This window comes from Andrographis paniculata, unplaced genomic scaffold (genome assembly GCF_009805555.1).
Source record: "Andrographis paniculata isolate CXL003 unplaced genomic scaffold, ASM980555v1 Contig11END, whole genome shotgun sequence".
Classification (NCBI taxonomy): domain Eukaryota; kingdom Viridiplantae; phylum Streptophyta; class Magnoliopsida; order Lamiales; family Acanthaceae; genus Andrographis; species Andrographis paniculata.
In genome coordinates this window covers 85,447-100,031 of record NW_026137391.1, presented here as the reverse complement: position 1 = coordinate 100,031, position 14,585 = coordinate 85,447, and the positions used below count along the sequence as shown (strand labels likewise).

The 14,585-nt window shown below is 40.6% G+C and overlaps 4 protein-coding genes across 4 annotated transcripts; all 4 read right to left on the bottom strand.

Moving 5' to 3' along the window:
- Window positions 1-1,137: 1,137 nt before the first annotated feature.
- Window positions 1,138-2,811, bottom strand: LOC127247940 (DELLA protein RGL1-like). The gene has a single exon (XM_051270038.1). It carries the CDS (start codon window positions 2,809-2,811, stop codon window positions 1,138-1,140), a length of 1,674 nt encoding a protein of 557 aa, XP_051125995.1.
- Window positions 2,812-3,972: 1,161 nt separating this feature from the next.
- LOC127250733 (pectinesterase inhibitor 10-like) lies at window positions 3,973-4,950 on the bottom strand. The gene has a single exon (XM_051274161.1). It carries the CDS (start codon window positions 4,948-4,950, stop codon window positions 4,120-4,122), a length of 831 nt encoding a protein of 276 aa, XP_051130118.1. The 3' UTR covers window positions 3,973-4,119.
- A 224-nt stretch (window positions 4,951-5,174) lies between these two features.
- On the bottom strand, window positions 5,175-7,095 carry LOC127250717 (universal stress protein PHOS32). The gene is made up of 4 exons (XM_051274136.1): window positions 6,609-7,095; window positions 5,897-6,009; window positions 5,697-5,815; window positions 5,175-5,558 (listed from the first exon to the last, which is right to left on the bottom strand). Exons 1-4 carry the CDS (start codon window positions 6,784-6,786, stop codon window positions 5,480-5,482), a joined length of 489 nt encoding a protein of 162 aa, XP_051130093.1. The 5' UTR covers window positions 6,787-7,095; the 3' UTR covers window positions 5,175-5,479.
- A 403-nt stretch (window positions 7,096-7,498) lies between these two features.
- LOC127247647 (uncharacterized) lies at window positions 7,499-14,263 on the bottom strand. Its single transcript, XM_051269601.1, has 13 exons — window positions 13,786-14,263; window positions 13,008-13,194; window positions 12,797-12,869; window positions 12,040-12,187; window positions 11,052-11,161; window positions 10,612-10,752; window positions 10,337-10,478; window positions 10,107-10,250; window positions 9,233-9,381; window positions 8,824-8,898; window positions 8,579-8,717; window positions 8,089-8,364; window positions 7,499-7,950 (listed from the first exon to the last, which is right to left on the bottom strand). The coding sequence occupies exons 1-13, from the start codon at window positions 14,095-14,097 to the stop codon at window positions 7,759-7,761; spliced, it is 2,088 nt and encodes a 695-aa protein (XP_051125558.1). The 5' UTR covers window positions 14,098-14,263; the 3' UTR covers window positions 7,499-7,758.
- Window positions 14,264-14,585: the final 322 nt, after the last annotated feature.

Below are 14,585 nucleotides of genomic sequence, written 5' to 3'. Positions count from 1 at the left end.
GCCTTCAATTCAGTTCAGTTCAGTTCAGTTCAGTTGCATAGAATAGCCTCTTTACCATGAATAACTCGAGTATGACCATCAAATTTACCAGGAACGGTTCAGTTTGCTTATTGATTCAAAACATTAAACATGCAAAAAAGAGGCTCTATATAAAAGTATATATAATTATCTTCCTTGTTGTTGGTGGCCCCAACTTTCCGGTGCTACAAGTATTGTATTATTAGTAATGAGTTGATTCCACCATGTACGGGCGTCAATTTTCGATATCTTCTATGTCCGGCTTGCTAAGAATTTTCCTCTCCCTCCCTCCCTCCCTGCAGCAAAGAAAACACCATAAACAAATCTAACAAAAGACCAGTCAGTCAGTCTACTGCAATTTGCAACTGGATTGATTCCATCCTTTCTTACATGGGTTTTAAGGTTTTCCAAATGAAGACAAGCAAGGTATGTACAAGTATTAAGAAAATGAAGACAAATGCAAGAATAAAATCGATGCATACAAACAGAACCACCAATTGGTGAAACCAAAGAAATGAATAAGTTTAATGTCTCCTACCCTGCTGCTGCTTGCTGTATGCCACCTGTTTCAATAACAGGATTTCACTTGTCTCCATCATACCAGATTTTGATAATGGTGTGAGATTGAGACTGATTCTGTGCCTTGACTTGATCCGGATGAAGTTAACAATAGCATAATTATGCCCTTGCGTGTCATCAGTTTCACATCTTGTGTCACAATTCTGTATCAGAGCAGCGTATTCTTGAATCTTGTTTGAAGCTTGTATGTATGCATCATTTTCCTAGTTTATATTTCTTTTATTATAAAATCCATATCTAGTATAGTATAACTGGTTGTAATGGAAAAGACAAGATTCATATGACACTAGACAGTTTTGTTGATGAGACTGTGTAACATTTACAGACTGATGATAACAGCTAAGAAGATAAGACAGACGAGGCTGATGATGCAGCCCCCTTCATCAGTTTGTTTCCACTATTTCAAACTACAAAACCAACTCCGAAACCAAATGGAAAACTGAATTTTATGATTGGACTTAGTACGTAGTTGAAAAATGCACAAATATACAAGTAGCTTAGCTGCTGAAGTTCTTCCATTTTACAAACAAATATGATCAATCACTGAGGACATTGAAATTTCCATGCAGATAGAGAACATATCGGTGTTCGCTTCCAGCCAATAATCAAACTTCTACCATCCATGTCAAAAGTGAAGCAATCCCCGGAAGTGAAGTTCTTAAGCACAAGATGTGCCTGGTATAACGCGGATGTACTGAGTTCTATCTCCTCAAGGCTGCATTGCATGAAGAAAGCCCTCCAGACATCGATGCCTACATGCCGAATCTTCCTGTCCTCTCCCTCAGCCGCAACCATATTCCTTATTGATGAACTGAAGCATGTTCCTTCAGCCAGGGACCTGTGCTTCTCATCATTCTTCAAACAGTTCGCCATGGACTCAAAATATGCACCGTAGAAAAAGAGAGCTTCAACGAATCGGTCCACAAACATTGGAGAATTGCAGCTAGCCTCAACTTCTGTCACAACCATAACACATGGATTGAGTGATTTGATGACTCCCATTAAATGTTCAAGCTGATTGGGCCTACTGATCATATGTGTCAAAGCGTACGCCACGTACACAGCAATGGCTTCATCATCATCAAGCTGGAAGAGGTTTCCATTGAGGTCTGATATGTCATCTACCATGATTACATCAAAAGAGAAGTTCAAGCCTACGCACTGAGCAAAGCTCATCAATTGTCTACCTGTCTCCTCCATGCTTTGTTTCGATCTCGTCCCAACAGCAGTGATCTTGAGATGATCTATAGGATGGTGACGCCTAGCAGTGGCAAGAGCTTGGATCAACACTATGCATTGTACTCCTTTCCGGATCTCGAAATCAATGAAGTGGACCTTGGTTGCATCAGCTATGTTATCTAATACAGCTTGAATCCCGGCAAATTTGGTGATCTGGGAAAGAGGATGCTCTTTGTGGAACGCAATCTGAGCCGAGTCAGGGCTGTGCAAAGCCTCTAGAGGATCCTGAACCTTCTTCCCCAAGCCCTTTGAAGTGATTCTTCCAGTTTCCCTGTCAATCTTCTCGTGCAGGGCTTCGGAGAAATAGAACACTAATCTCTGGACAGGAGTCCCCTCAGGGGAGCTCTTTCTATCACATTCATGTAAGAGCTTGCAGGCGCTTTCGTACTGCCTCTTGCCCACTTTGTCAGCACAGCAGAGGAGGCTCTGGACAAGCTGAATCCCTTCATAGTCTTCTTTGGAATGGCACAAGATTGAACCTGGATATGGGGGGCTGTGGCTGAGCACACAGAGATCACCACCCTGGCAAGTGGAAGTAGTCTGGATGAAATTCTCTGCAGCCAACTGAATGATCATCTCAATTGACAGCTCGCCAGAACTCAGGCCGGATTTTGTCGAAATATTTGAAAATTCACTGTTTAATCTTCTGCACCTGTTTCCATACTTGTTCAGAATATCAAATGATGCCGAGCCTGAGCTAAACAGGTGAGGCCTCCTCTTCTTCATTGTCTCCATCGCCTCTGGACTTGGGGAATACCTCCACGAAAAAGAATATTGGTGCTGGTGCTGCTGCTGCTGCTGCTGGGGGATTATGTGAGGAGGAGTCTCGGAAATAGGTGCTAATCCAGGATGATCAACTTTGTAATCAAACAACTCCTCCATGTCACAACCCAGCAAATCCAAATCCAAATCCAAATCCCATTCTTCTGGATTGCCCATGTGCATATACTCAGCTTGGTAATCGGTGCTCATCATCTTCAGCAATGCCAAAAGTCTCAGTTACATTACATGACACCTGATACTGCCTGCAACTCCTACTTCTCAACCTTAAATGAAATGAATGTTGTTCTTTGTCTGTCTGTGTATGATACAACAGACAGACAGAGTCTGGGGTGGGGGGGTGGGTTCTTCTTGTTGGCAACGACTGCATTCAACCCTGTTCTGTTTTTTCATTTAAGGAAAGGCGTAAGCTTGGAAGACAAAAAACGTAAAATAAAATAAAAGAGAGAGAATGCGATGCACACAAAGGGGGAGGGCCAAGACTGAATGGAATTGAATTGAATTGAATGTATAATAAATAAATCCCCGACGGCTTTAAGCTTTTTGTCGGCTGCTGTATTATCTCCAGCTGCATCAGGCCATAGGGAAATATCCGACGAAATCAAGACAAAAACATCAATTCTCTCCATTGTTGTTTTTCCCCTCTCCTCCCCTCCCAGGCACAAGGCATAATGTATGAGGAACAGAATTGGGAAATTGGTATCGAGGAAGTGGCTGACACAAGACAAGACAAAACATGCCTTGAACTTGAAGGAAGGATCATTATGAGTTGTTCCTTCAATTTCAGGATGAATGTTCTAAAAAGCACAGCTTCACACCCTCCATCCTATACTGTGGAGGTTCCACCAATATTCATATTCACACCAGATCATATGCAAACTGGTTTAGTCGTCGACAGAGTACTTTAGATGAGAGGTAGAATCTGTATTTAGTGATGAGTGACAGAGAAACATTGAGCGTGTAGTCTGCGCGTAACAATACTTTATGCATACATACAAAAAACATACATAATAGCTTAGTGGCTTACAGTCTTTATGGTAAATGGAGAATGCATGAATCGGCTGTTTTAGCTTACCCATGATTCAATCACAAAAGCTCTACAGCCTTAACTGTCTATCACCCACCCACATTGATCTGTATTTTTATACATGTATTTATGATGTGAAGAATCATGTGATCAAGATCTAACTTGAACAATGGGTTGTTGCACTTGCAGCAGGCCACCCCTTCATCCGGCGATTCAAAAGAGCTCTTCTCTTCGAGGTGCTTCCCATCTTTCGTAGTTTGACTATTGCTACAAGATTCTTGCCTCAAATACATACATACATACATACATTTGTCTGTGAGCAGATTCAGTTTCAGATGAGAGGTGTTGTTTGAGTATGGATGCTCATTGGCATCACCATAGACAGCATTTCTCTTTCCATTTGAAGCTGGGTTGAGAATGCGGAATGTTCAATCTTAAATCTCAAATCTCGAATCTGAAATATGAAATCTAAACTCTCAATCCAATTGAGATATGATTGAAAGGCAATTGCTTGTAACGTTTGTCAACCTCGAAGCAACAGCGGAAAGGGGAGAGTCTTCACGAAAGGATGAGAATCCATCCTCACAGTCTCTCACAGCTGTCATTACCTTGCTCAGCATGGTGTTCATGGTTCCTTTTCCGCTCCTGGGAAATGCAGTGACTGCATTCTGGTAGTTGATCACAGCATCCTCGTAATCATCTGTGCAGCTGCGGAGCAGGGCGTGGCGGTCAGCAGATTTCCCCTGTTCTTGAGTCGCCTTCTTAGCCTCAGACAGGGCATGCTTGGCAAGTTTAGCACCAGCCTTGATGGTCACTTCAAGGACGGATGCCACGGTGGGTGGCTCATCATTCCTGAGGAGGGGAACCGCCGTGGCGAGGCAAAGGGCGGAATGATGTGTGGAACCACATATGCCCTTCACTTTTGGATCGACATTTGCTGAGGGAGAGAGCGTTGTTGGGGAGTCCACTTGGTAAGGGCTATCAATGTTGCCCGATGGTGATGGTGCTGGAGCAGGAGCCGAAGCTGGAGGAACTGAGATTGATGAAGACGGCGAAGGTGAAGGTGACGACACTGGCGCCTGTCCTGGAGATGGAGATGGTGCAGGTGCTAGCCCCGGGGATGGGGATGGAGCTGGTGTTGGCACAGCCGCTGCAGGGCCTGGGGATGGGGATGGGGATGGGGCTGGGGCTGGGGCTCGGCTGGGGGCGGGAGAAGCATCAAGCTGGAATCGAGCAGATGAATGAAAGAAGACGGTTAGACTGGAGGAGAGGAAGAGCAGCTGGAGATGCTGGACTCTGACCACCATTGTTGGGAAGGGAGCTCAGGTGTTGCTAGCAAACAAACAAAAAAAATTCGTGACACGGGAGCTGGAACAGTGCATGGATTGGATGGATACCCCATCTTCATCTTCCTCTTTCTCCTCCTATGTTAGGCGGTGGGTGGTTACAAAATGATGGCTATTATTGTTGCTACTATTCGTTCATTCATTCCATGACATGGTTTGTTGAGAAAGAAAAGAGGACGGCCATATATGCATTTAGGCATGCTTGCTAGATTAAGGGAGTTCTTGTCAAAAGGAGTCACTCACATATACATAACTTTTAAGTGCTCAAGAAGCCCCGTCTCTCTCTCAATTACAGCAAGAATGATCACCATGCGTGCAAATACAGTCATAGACAAGGCAGACAGACACAGTCGACGATACAACAACAACAGCAAACATAAATCATTTATTTTTTATTCTAGTAGAAGAATATCCTGAGCTAGCCAGACAACAGCAGGAATCCTCCTCCTCTTCCTCTTCTTCTTCTTCCTCTTCCTCAACCCAGCCTGGCCTAGTCATGGCTTTTCACGACAGTAACGGGGCACGTAGCATTGTTCACCACAAAGTTGCTTACGCTGCCCATGATGGCCCTGCAACACATCAAATACAGAATTGCCATCACATGGAATCAATCAATAATCTATTGTCCTCCCACCATTTGTTTGATATGTCCAAGTTCACCATTACACTTCAGAGCTGGAAGAAGCAGCAGCAGGAAGCAATAATACCTTTTGATCTTGCCAAGGCCTCTATTCCCAATGACCAGGCAGTCCAGGGGGATGTTGTCAACTGATTCGCAGATCTTCTCTCGGGCATCACCCCAGAAAATTTTCATCAGCACAGTAATCTGCTTTGTGAATCATTGTTTGTTACGACCCCAACAAATGCCAATGTCTGTCCATGAACACACACACACATCCGTATGTACCTCTTTCTGCCTAGATGCCGTGGAGACGATATCAAGTGTTTCAGGATCAGCCTCGACTTCATACTTCTTCTTCATGATGTGGGGATCCGCAAATTCGCTCAGAGGAATCAGGGCTGATATATTAAAAAAAAAAGAAGTCATAAGATTAATACAGCAATTAAGAAGATAAAGCAATTAAGAAGATAAAGCAGACAGACATCTAGAAATACACCCCCTCTCTTTCGTCTTGTCACCAAGGCAAGATGATAATAGTGGGAAATAAATTGCAATCTATCTATCTATCTATCTATCAGTGGGTAATCATTATCATATCGCCCGCCGCCTAGATCAAGATCAAGCTTATAATAGTGATTTTGCAGCCTTACTAAGTCTCCGAGCTATTTCCATATCTTTTCAGGGGACAATTATACTTTGACAGAAAAGCTCAGAGACCAAGCGCAAGTACCAGATTCACAAAAGTAGAGAGCATGATCCAAATACGAAATACCAACTACAAAAAAGCAAAGACCTAACACATAGACATACATTCATATCTATATACTTTCCAAAAATTGAACCGCAAACAAACCCAAGATCATCACCATCATCATCATCATCATCCATCAAATCACGTGCTTGAATAGAAGAGATCGGAGTAAATAAAATAAAATTGAGACATAGAAAGACAAGAAGAGATGCGAAGAAGAAGAAGAAGAGAGAGGAGAGGGCATACGAGAACCGGTGGCCTCCCAAAGCTGCATCTCGCCGGACTCATAGTAACCTTCATGGCGGACGGTGACGAGGATGAGGTGATCCCCGGTGCGCACAAGGTTATCCACAGCCCATTTGAGGGCTTTCCTGCTGCAGGGCGAGAAATCAACTGCCACACCCACTCTCCTGCAGTCAGCCATCACTCGACTCGACACAGATACAAAAATCAAAACTTTTCGGAGAATTGAACAATATTTCTCCTCTCCTCTCTTCTCTTATCTTCTTTAAATTATATATATATATATATATATATAAAACAAGAGCAGCGACACGAGAAATAGTGTAAAGCGAAAGAGGAAGAGAGGGGTGGAGTTATAGATAGCTCTATTAAACTTGGTGGGATGAATCACTGATGTGATGACGACGTAACACAGGCAAGCAGGCACTGGAGCAAGAGAGTGAGTGACCTTTTAGTGCGTGTGCCAACTGCCAGCTGTGTCTGCCCTGCCCTGCCCTGCCCTGCCTCGCTTGCGTTCCTCACCTCTTCATTATTCCCCAGTGTTGAACTTGAATATTGTTCAAATATTATTCCACTTCAACACAAATTAATTTTAAATGAAAATTTCGGATTAATAGTTTCGAGACCTTCTTTCTATCCGTTTCCAACAAGGGAAACTATTCATTTCAAAACAGATTGTTCGTCGATTTAATATAAAGAGATTTAGGACACGAATCATCGATTTAATAGAAAGAGATTGGAATCGAAATACTAAACTACTTTTTGGCAATTTATTCCCAATTAATAATTATTTTTAAAAAAAATGAATTGCGGCGCCCACTATTGGAGGAGTAGAGGGAGGGGGAGAGGATGGGGAATAAAGAGACTAAAAAAAATCAATTATTATCCTCTTTCTTCTTTGTTTAAAACATAAAAATAAAAATCAATTATTATTATTAACATTATCTATCAACTCAGTTAATTGGCAATTGGGAGGCACGAAAGCGATAGATACAGATAGATAGACAACACCATCAGCATGATGAGCATGCACTGCATGCCCTGTGGTGTTTAACACTATAATACCCTAAACTGCACCACTCACACAGAGAGGGGGATTCAAAAGCCAGTGTCAAGTGCAGGTGTGTGATTTACCCATGGCGTGTTTATCCTGTCACTCACACTTGATTGCATACGTGACCTCCCAGTCGGCTCCCACTGCTTCATTGTAGCGATGATGGTCGCCCTGCTCCAGCTCCACGGCTGCCCCACCTTCTTGCTGCTGTCTTTGTCTGCGTCGCGAACTCGCAATTGCTACAATGAACGTTTCATTCTCGAGTGATGCTGGATACATTATCTGCTCTTCCTGCACCAATTTTTCACAAAACAAAACGGTCATTGCCCATCAAAGTACCTCCTTAACCCCCCCCCCCCCCCCCCTCCTTTTTGTCTTCCTACATTTTCTTGGTCACTGGCTGGTCTGGCTAAGGGATTACCCTCTTACCTCAGGCAGTTCATAGAACTCGTCTGGAGATATTTGCAGCAACTCGGTTGCAGTCTGTCCGACACACCAGGCAATCACGTTGGTCGCTGCCGTCTCATCTGCAAGAGCAATTTTTAGGCGGAAGGTGGGCTCCACTTCACCTGTACAGATTTTATGGCAGAACTTGCACTCCATATCTCCACTGGCTGCTTTGTCAGCGAGATGGCCACAATGGGTATGCATCAATCTTGTGTCCACGTAACAGCATTCAACGCGATCCACCCATATTCGACAAACCTGCAGAATGGCTCTCTATAACAATCCAAATAGGATGACATAGGTAAAAGGGACAACCATGTATGCCTGGAAGCCAATCTTGAAAACCAGATGTTAAAAAGAGCATTCACAAGTCAATCTTAGTACAAATCAAATGCGGAGTAGCAGACAAGCAGTACGCTCAGAATCCACAGAAATACAAGAACATATGGGCGTGAAATATAAAGATTAACACCTGAACACAGCTTGCATCGGTGGATAGTCCAGAAAGAGACAGTAATCTTTGAAAGCAAGAACTATTTAAAAAAGCTGGCAGGCAACTCAGATTGAAAAATGATGACCCAGTGCCACTCTGAAACCAGGATAATTCAAGGCTGCAGGCTTGGAAATGTTTAATGTTAGGGAAGATATGAAAATTTATTCAAGGATAAGAGAAGTGTCAAATTTATTAGGCTATCAATAATATGCAATAAGAAGTACCTTTTTCGCGGAGTGAGCGAAGAGCTTAAACCAGATATGTAAATTATGTGACCTACTGCTAATCTCCCCAGCGACCTGAAAGGGCAATCAAATTATAATTTAGGTCAGACCTCTTAGCTTCTCAGGTTGACTGGGGCAAATTGATTCAGTGCTTAATAAACAAGCATACATTAATCATTTGAAAATTTGTATTCTTGAAGCCACAATCTTATTATTTGAAAATGTAAGAGATTTACCACAACCGTGATACCCCCTTGAAGCTTGATGTTATATGGGTATTCTTTTGGGATTATATTCCAGTTCATGTGCACAGCAGCATTTTTACCAAAAGTATATTGTTCAATCAATCATTTTTCAAAAGCATTGTATAGCAGTAAAACAAAGATTTAAAAAATTCTTGTATTTGTACCAATATCTACTAAAATGTAGCTTTGCCCAGACTGCTCCAGTAGTATCTTCAATTTTCAAAGAGAATATGCCTTCTGATGCTCTTATGTCTGTAACAACGCAATAGAGGCTAATGCCAGTCATCTTGTTTCGAAGATCAGCAATATATGACTGCAAGATTATAAACATGGTTACAAATAATAACAAATAATATTTCGCAAATAAGAATGCAAACCAAAGTATGAAACTGGAAAGATGCTAACTGTTGTTGATCTAATAATAGCAATCAAAACCCTCATTAGGTGCAAGCAGAAAAACATTTAAACTTTGCACACTCTGAAACTCCTAAGCTAAGGTATTTAGGAAGATTAAATACTGGAAGGAGTAAATCCATGGTAAAAATCACTAAGCCAAGATAATTTAGGAATAACTGGAGTATAAGAGAAAAGAATATGGGAAAAATAATAAAGAAATGCCTGCATAATTTCATGTACAGGATAGGCGAATATGGTAAATATTTTCACTCTACATCTGCTTATGGACATTCTCAACTTCATATCAACATCTGTTACCTAGGTTCCAGTACATACAAAGCTGGTCATCTGAATAGCAAGATTATTCAATCAAGTGAACAGTAGGTTGGTGAAATTGGTCCATTTAAACTGGTTAATCTAGACTTCCAAAGCACCGAACTTCCAATTTGACGCCTAAAATTTCAAATGCATACCTATGTGATTTTTATTTTTTTTATATCCTTCATTATTATTATTATTATTATTATTATTATTATTGAATTGGCAGATCAATGGAGAGAAAAAAATTTAATCCGCAAGTCATTTGTTAGATCCAACAATTGCTATCAGCATCACTCATGATCAGATGGAGAGAGATCTTACTCTAAAGGGGTAATTGCTGAAGTCAATGGTCCCTTGAGAATCACAAGGTAATGTCACTTGAGAAACTGTGGGTCCCTGGCTTGGATACGAGGCATTCAACAGCTTTGATCCTTGATAAGGGCTCTGTGTCATTGCTACACAAACCTGATAAACAAAAGTTAAGAATAACCTGTCAAATCCTAGGAAAGCATCTTTTCAACAGGACTATCAATGCATTATTTTCATCTTACTTGTTCTTCATGCAGTGTAACTGGCACCATAAATAACTGAGTTGCGCTACCATACTCAAGGCAAATTTCACCAGAAGTTTCAAGAGAACTATCTATAGCACTCGCAATAAAAGGCTTATCAATGGCAAGCATACTTCCCACACTGCATGAAATTAAAATTTATTGTACACCATTAAGAGGAGGGCGATAGCTGGAAAAACAAGAAAGTATATATTGGAAAACAGATAGAAAACTCAAAGCATCGTAAAATAGCTAGCAAGACAGAGTAATCATACCTGAAGAGATTGGCAACCTGAACTTGCTCCCCCCAGAGTAAAAAATTTAACCTCATACCACCCATATCAACAAGAGTAACTTGTTTCCTCTTTACACTGCCATGTTTACCCTGAACTTCCAGTGGTCCAATATAGTCAATTCTGTCCAAGGTTAATTCCCAAAATGTATGATGACAAAAAGCAAAAGAGTATTTGTAACTTGTAATGCTACTGCTTAAGCTTCAGGAATCAAAGTAAATTACCATTATTGGCCAGAATAAAGTGCATATGTTTCATATCAAAAATTTATTTACAAACTTTGATATTTTATAGCACACAGTTGCATGGAAATGTATTCAGCATTTGAGTTATTGAGTACAAAAAAAATTACATAAAAAGTCAGATATCCACTGGGTTAGCTCAATCCCAACAGACATGCATGAAACAGAAACAGTAACAACCTTGCATACAGTGAATATGAAGCCCCTTCCTTCACTGCATCTAGAGAAATTGAAGAAAATGAATCGAAACAAAACTGGGCTCCAAGAAGCATGGCATCATCATCTTCATCCTACGTGTAAGAATCATCTAGAAAGATAAGGGAAGCAAAAGGTGTGCATGATAATGCATTAATTGCAGATACTTAACAAACCAAATCAGAAACCCACTACCAGAAGCTACAAATGCAGATTCCTGTGGAGATATTTTACTGCAGAAAATAAACTTGAACAAGGACCAAGAAGATACTAACAAAAAATAAATTAATAAATTAGTCATTAGAACAGGAACATCAACAATTGTCATAATTGTATTTTTTTTACGGTGCAGCATGGCAAAAGGCACATGGCATGCTCTATAATTATATATTTGCATTGCAGTATATTCCCACAGGATATTTGAATCTTATGATTTCACTTTTAAAAGTATTCTTACAAAAATTACATAGTATGTTGTTTAAATTATTAGAAATCAGAAGTATGCTATATAGTTCCGTGAACAATCCTTTCAATCGATGGCATACTTAGTTCAATGCCAAAAGATATTAAAATAAATAAATAAATAAAAGCAATACATAACATCACAAATACTAGAATTATATAATATCAATCAAACAAACACAGGAGTCAAAGAGTGGGTGGGAGCGGAGTAAACTAGTGAAGTCAGAAACAAGAGAAGAACACATAGGAAACTAACCAAAAGAGAAGCTGTAAGATGATTATAAGGCTAAAAAGTGTGGGAGATTTGAAATTTAAAAAAAAAAAAAAAAAAAGGGCCCGTGGCGCACACCATTACTCCATGGAAAAGAAGCAAAGACAAGAGCCAACATGGCATGTGCCATTGCGCACCTTTCACAACCATGACAGCTATAGTTTTTTAAAAAAAAAAAAAGAAAACCATGGACTTTTAATATTCCCCATTGATGTGAGAGAAGAGCTAACTAGTAGTCACCTCATCCAGCAGTACGACTAGATACTCAGTTGGTAAAATACGAGCAGAGAGCAAACTCCCAGCAGCAATTCGAAGATAGCATCCAGTTAAGAGAATTTCACGTCCCTGTTTTAGAATCCCACTTTTGAGATCAGCAATGTCATAAAACCTGTTCAAAATCAAGTGAGATCATTTGTAGAGGCAGATGTAAAATATGCAGAATCCATACTACATACAGCTATGGCTTAAGTTATCCACTCTTGCTTCCATTTCTTTTCATATATTCTTTATTTTGTGTCATGCTTTTATCAACTGTACTTCTCTAGATTAAGGTCTACTAAGTACACCACAGGCAAATCTAAACTCAGATCCAAGCAACAATTAACAATGCCCATGCTAAATAAACTAAGTTATGTAAAATAGCATCTTTAATCTCTCTCTCTCTATCTTTTTTGATACTCTTGGTTTACGATCAGTAGTGCCATCAATTTTTGCTTCCTTAGCTTTACTATAATAAATTTCCTTACTTTCCATTAACATAAATAAATAAAAACAGAAAAGGACTAACTAAATACGGAGTTACTGAATCAGACTTCTACAGTAACAGACCAGACCAAACACATCAGACATAATGTGAATCATTTGACACTTGGGAGGTCATAAGAACATCCATCCTGATACAAAGGAAAATCACTATTGCACACCACACAATGACAGCAATAACAGTAAATATAAAAGCAGAACAATTCTAGTAGATTTGCTCATGGTTATTCTTTACCGCCTGTGAAGATACAGATCTATAGTATTGGAGCTCCATACATCCCCCAAAGTGAGCATATAGATGTCAGTTCCTGAGACATTTATCATATCAATTAGTTTTTGTGCATAGTTAAATCAGAAACCAGTCAAGCAGTGGAAAGGATGGCAGTTCACAGTAACACTCAGTTCTCAGTATAGAAACATACTAAAGGGTCAGCTCAGCTTCATACCTGGAAGAATATAAGCATTAATAATAACTGCTTCAATAACACTGCTCAATGACAGGAACTTTTTCTCATATATTGAATCTATTGTGATGGTGTTCGGTAGCTTTAATCTATTTCGTTTCTTCTTTAACTTCACAATACAATCCAGCTGTTTTTTAGGAGCTCCACTTCTATTTTGCTCGCTCCAGGCCTAGGCACATGGATCAATGCATAATCATCACATATTCACAAAAAGAAGAAGAAAATGCGAAGGCTGACTCATAAACAACATGTTCTTAACAAGTAGCCCACACAAAATAAAAATTAAAAACTGATGAGCAACAAGAGTATCTATACCTGAAGGCATTAGCAGCTGGATCAGTAGATAACACGAATGATAGAAGATGAACAGTCTTCTATGGTAGCATAAATTGGGATGAAATGCAGTGACGCAAGTATCATAGCAATATAGTTGAACAAAATAGTTGACAATATATATTCCATGAAACTTCAAGTCAAGGAAATTGTATATTTTTAAAGGCACGTGACAGAGAAAGCTGTGATGATCAAGCCTATACACGCAATATATACAACACCCTTGCAAGAACTAAACCAGGAAAAAAAGCAATATCTCGATGCAAATAGCAAAGATAAAGATAGACGGTAGAAGCGCATATAAAAACTTCTGGCAAGACCTCGCTATCAAAGACCCTATCATTCGGATAGCTAAACGATCGTTGAAAGGAAAAGATGTAAGCATAGTTGCCTGGAGACGAAGAGGAGAGGGAGAGGGAGAGAGTACCATGGAAATCTCGGACAGTAGAATAGCAGGGGTGACACCACTAGGGTATGTGGCGCAAGTTTTGAGAAGGCGATTGGCAATCCAGCCCCAGCCCATTCCCGAGCCCGGGGGTTGCAGCGGGTCGTCGTCTAATGCAGGAGGAAGGCCGCAGAGGGTGGATCTTACATTGTGAATGAAAATGAGAAAAGGGTCGTCCTGCTCCTCCCGCCCTTGGGTCACATAGGAGGAATAAGAATAGGAAAGCTGCTGCTTCTTCTGCTGTTGCTGCTCTGTCTCCATTGCGTCGTTTCTGTTATTGTCCGGGAAGTGCATTGGATTTATTTTCTGTTCTTTTCTTCTCTTGGCGCTGGGTTTCAAACCTAGTCGTCAGTCGGAAAGGCGGGGATTTTGGGTGTATCGTTCATGTATGCAAGCAACTAAGCAAGCATGTGATATTGATGCGAGTTGTAAGGGTGTGCGCGCGCGTGTGTATTCTTGACGACCATGACGAGCTCAGTCCACTCCACTCCACTGCAGCCCAACTATATATACGTGTGTGTATATATATATATATATATGTATATGTGAAGTGGGCTTGGCTTCTTAATGGGCAAGCCCAAGCTCAGCAGGACTGTCGTTCCTGCTGCTTCTTCTACTGCCTACTGCTGACAATGATAATAGTAAAGTAGTAGTAGGACTGTAGGGTGGGGTGGCCCAGAAGATATTGACTAAAATATATAGAAGCTGATTAGATAATTGGATTAACGTTGATGACATGAAACCGAGCAGCTTTAATAACTGAAGTGAAGTGGATGGAATTG

Coding starts and splice junctions, on each gene's coding strand:
- LOC127247940 (XM_051270038.1), bottom strand. CDS start 2,811: ATGATGAGCACCGATTACCAAGCTGAGTATATGCACATGGGCAATCCA.
- LOC127250733 (XM_051274161.1), bottom strand. CDS start 4,950: ATGGTGGTCAGAGTCCAGCATCTCCAGCTGCTCTTCCTCTCCTCCAGT.
- LOC127250717 (XM_051274136.1), bottom strand. CDS start 6,786: ATGGCTGACTGCAGGAGAGTGGGTGTGGCAGTTGATTTCTCGCCCTGC. Junction 5,816..5,896: donor CGGCATCTAGGCAGAAAGAG/GTACATACGGAT, acceptor TTCACAAAGCAG/ATTACTGTGCTGATGAAAAT. Junction 5,559..5,696: donor GGCCTTGGCAAGATCAAAAG/GTATTATTGCTT, acceptor GATGTGTTGCAG/GGCCATCATGGGCAGCGTAA.
- LOC127247647 (XM_051269601.1), bottom strand. CDS start 14,097: ATGCACTTCCCGGACAATAACAGAAACGACGCAATGGAGACAGAGCAG. Junction 12,870..13,007: donor TAATGCTTATATTCTTCCAG/GTATGAAGCTGA, acceptor TAAATGTCTCAG/GAACTGACATCTATATGCTC. Junction 9,382..10,106: donor TCAGCAATTACCCCTTTAGA/GTAAGATCTCTC, acceptor ATAATCTTGCAG/TCATATATTGCTGATCTTCG.